The 2,347-nt window shown below is 41.2% G+C and overlaps 1 protein-coding gene across 1 annotated transcript in view; it reads left to right on the top strand.

Annotated features, from left to right (window-relative positions):
- LOC106795173 (pumilio homolog 2) overlaps positions 1-2,347 on the top strand; it is a 7,221-nt gene that overhangs the window by 1,872 nt on the left and 3,002 nt on the right. Inside the window, exon 2 of the mRNA XM_041006723.1 lies at positions 841-2,347. This exon is cut by the window's right edge and continues 3 nt beyond it. Within this exon, the coding sequence (XP_040862657.1) occupies positions 841-2,347 (1,507 nt within the window). The remainder of the gene's footprint in view (positions 1-840) is intronic.

The following is a 2,347-nucleotide window of genomic DNA, read 5'->3' as shown; positions in this document are numbered from 1 at the left end:
TGTCAGAAGAGAGACTGCACCCATTCCCCCAAGACGGCAGGCAAGCTGCTGGTTCCTAGACATTCTTATATGCCCGAAATATTAATTTATCCTATAAAATATTATAAATATAGCATTTAATAGAAGAGACGGTTACATTTTTCACTGTATCTGCTGCAGTGAATTTTCCACTGCAAAGGATTCATGGCCATCAGTCTGTGATTTCAGCTAACATATTATGTAACTACTTTCTGTTTCCGTTATAGATGAATTATTACAGAATCTGTTCAACCGAAGTAATTCAGTTACAACAGTCTCTTCTACACAGCTCACTATATATTTGAAGTTGTAGTCAGAATACAGTGTGCCTTTCATTTTATATCTTAAAAAAACAGAATTTGCATTTTGCAGAAGCACTTCTTCGCTAAATTTTCTCTAAGCGTCCCTTCTTTTCTCTTACTTACAGTTTTGGTTCATGGTTTGTCAAAGAAATTCATTCCAGGAGTTCATGCTTCTACACCAGTTACATTTTCTCACTCAATTTCCATCAAACATGAACACGTGTAGATTGAATTGGCTTTACACTCAGTAGTTTTGAAGAATTTTATATACCTCAGTCTTGAAGCGGAGTAAATGTTGATTTTGATATATCTCTGAATATATGGTATATCCAGATTATTATTTGTTTGCCTTTGCATTTTAAAAGTTTTCTTGTAGCAACATATATTTTTCTTGCCACTATTAATTCTTAACATTTCTGTACTGAATTTTGCATATATTTGCTTTGATATTTTTTCTTAGGTTTATTTATTTTCCTATCATTTTCCTTCTGCCCATCATTTACAACGAGCAATTGTGCAGGATGATTTGGGGCATAATACCTCTATTGCACGCCTTCCTTCTCGTCCATCCAGTCGTAATGCATTTGATGAAAATGATATCAGTAGTTCTGCTGATGCAGAGTTGGCTCATGTACACCGTGAGTCCACACCCGCTGATGTGCTCAGGTCAGGATCATCTGCGGCCCAAAATGTTGGCCCACCAGCTTCATATTCCTATGCTGCTGCAGTTGGATCTTCCTTGTCGAGAAGCACTACTCCTGATCCACAACTTGTTGCTAGGGCTCCCAGTCCCTGCATCACGCCAATTGGTGGTGGCAGAGCCATTGCTTCTGACAAGAGAGCTATTGCCAGTCAAGATGCATTTAATGGTGTTTCATCTGGCATTAATGAGTCAGCGGATCTTGTGGCTGCATTGTCAGTAATGAACTTGTCAGCTGATGATGTGCTTGATGGTGAAAACCATTTGCCATCACAGGTTGAATCAGATGTTGATAATCACCAGAGATATCTTTTTGGTAGGCAAGGTGGTCAAGAACATGGGAAGCAACATGCCTATTTAAAGAAATCTGAATCAGCACACCTGCAAAATTCAAGAGCAAGCAGCAGGAGTGGGTCAGATCTCAACAATCCATCCTTGGATAGGCAGGTTGAGCTACAAAAGTCTACTGTTCCTTCCAATAACTCATATTTCAAAGGATCACCTACCTCCCATTTTAGTAGAGGAGGAAGTATGCCACCCCAGTACCAGCCTTTAGATAGTACAAATTCCTCATTTGGTAACTATGGTCTGAGTGGCTATGCTGGAAATCCAGCATTGGCATCCTTGATGACTAACCAACTTGGCACTGGTAATCTGCCACCCTTGTTTGAAAATGTTGCTGCAGCATCAGCAATGGCATCCCCTGGAATGGACTTGAGAATTCTTGGAGGTGGTTTGGCTTCTGGAGCTGCTGCTCCATCTGATGTGCATAATCTTGGTAGGATGGGAAATCAAATTCCAGGCAGTGCTCTTCAGGCTCCTTTTGTCGATCCAATGTATCTTCAGTACCTGAGGACGTCTGAGTTTGCTGCGGCACAACTTGCTGCTCTCAATGACCCCTCTGTGGACAGGAACTACTTAGGCAATTCATACATGAATTTACTTGAGCTTCAGAAAGCTTATCTTGGGTCTATCCTCTCGCCTCAAAAATCCCAATACAATGTACCGCTGGGTGGTAAATCAGGCAGCTCCACTCCTCATGGTTATTATGGAAATCCTGCATATGGTGTCGGGATGTCTTACCCAGGAAGTCCAATGGCAAACTCTGTTGTATCCACTTCCCCAGTTGGATCTGCAAGTCCTGTTAGGCACAATGAACTGAATATGCGTTTTGCTTCTGGAATGAGGAATTTGGCCGGGGTCATGGGACCTTGGCATGCAGATACTGGGAACATTGATGAAAGTTTTGCTTCTTCTCTGTTGGAAGAGTTTAAAACCAATAAAACAAAGTGTTTTGAGCTCTCTGAAATTGCGGGTCATGTTGTTG

Source organism: Glycine max, chromosome 11 (assembly GCF_000004515.6).
Source record: "Glycine max cultivar Williams 82 chromosome 11, Glycine_max_v4.0, whole genome shotgun sequence".
In the NCBI taxonomy this organism is placed as follows: Eukaryota; Viridiplantae; Streptophyta; class Magnoliopsida; order Fabales; family Fabaceae; genus Glycine; species Glycine max.
Note: the sequence above shows the minus strand (reverse complement) of the source record. Positions and strands in the feature narration are given on the sequence as shown.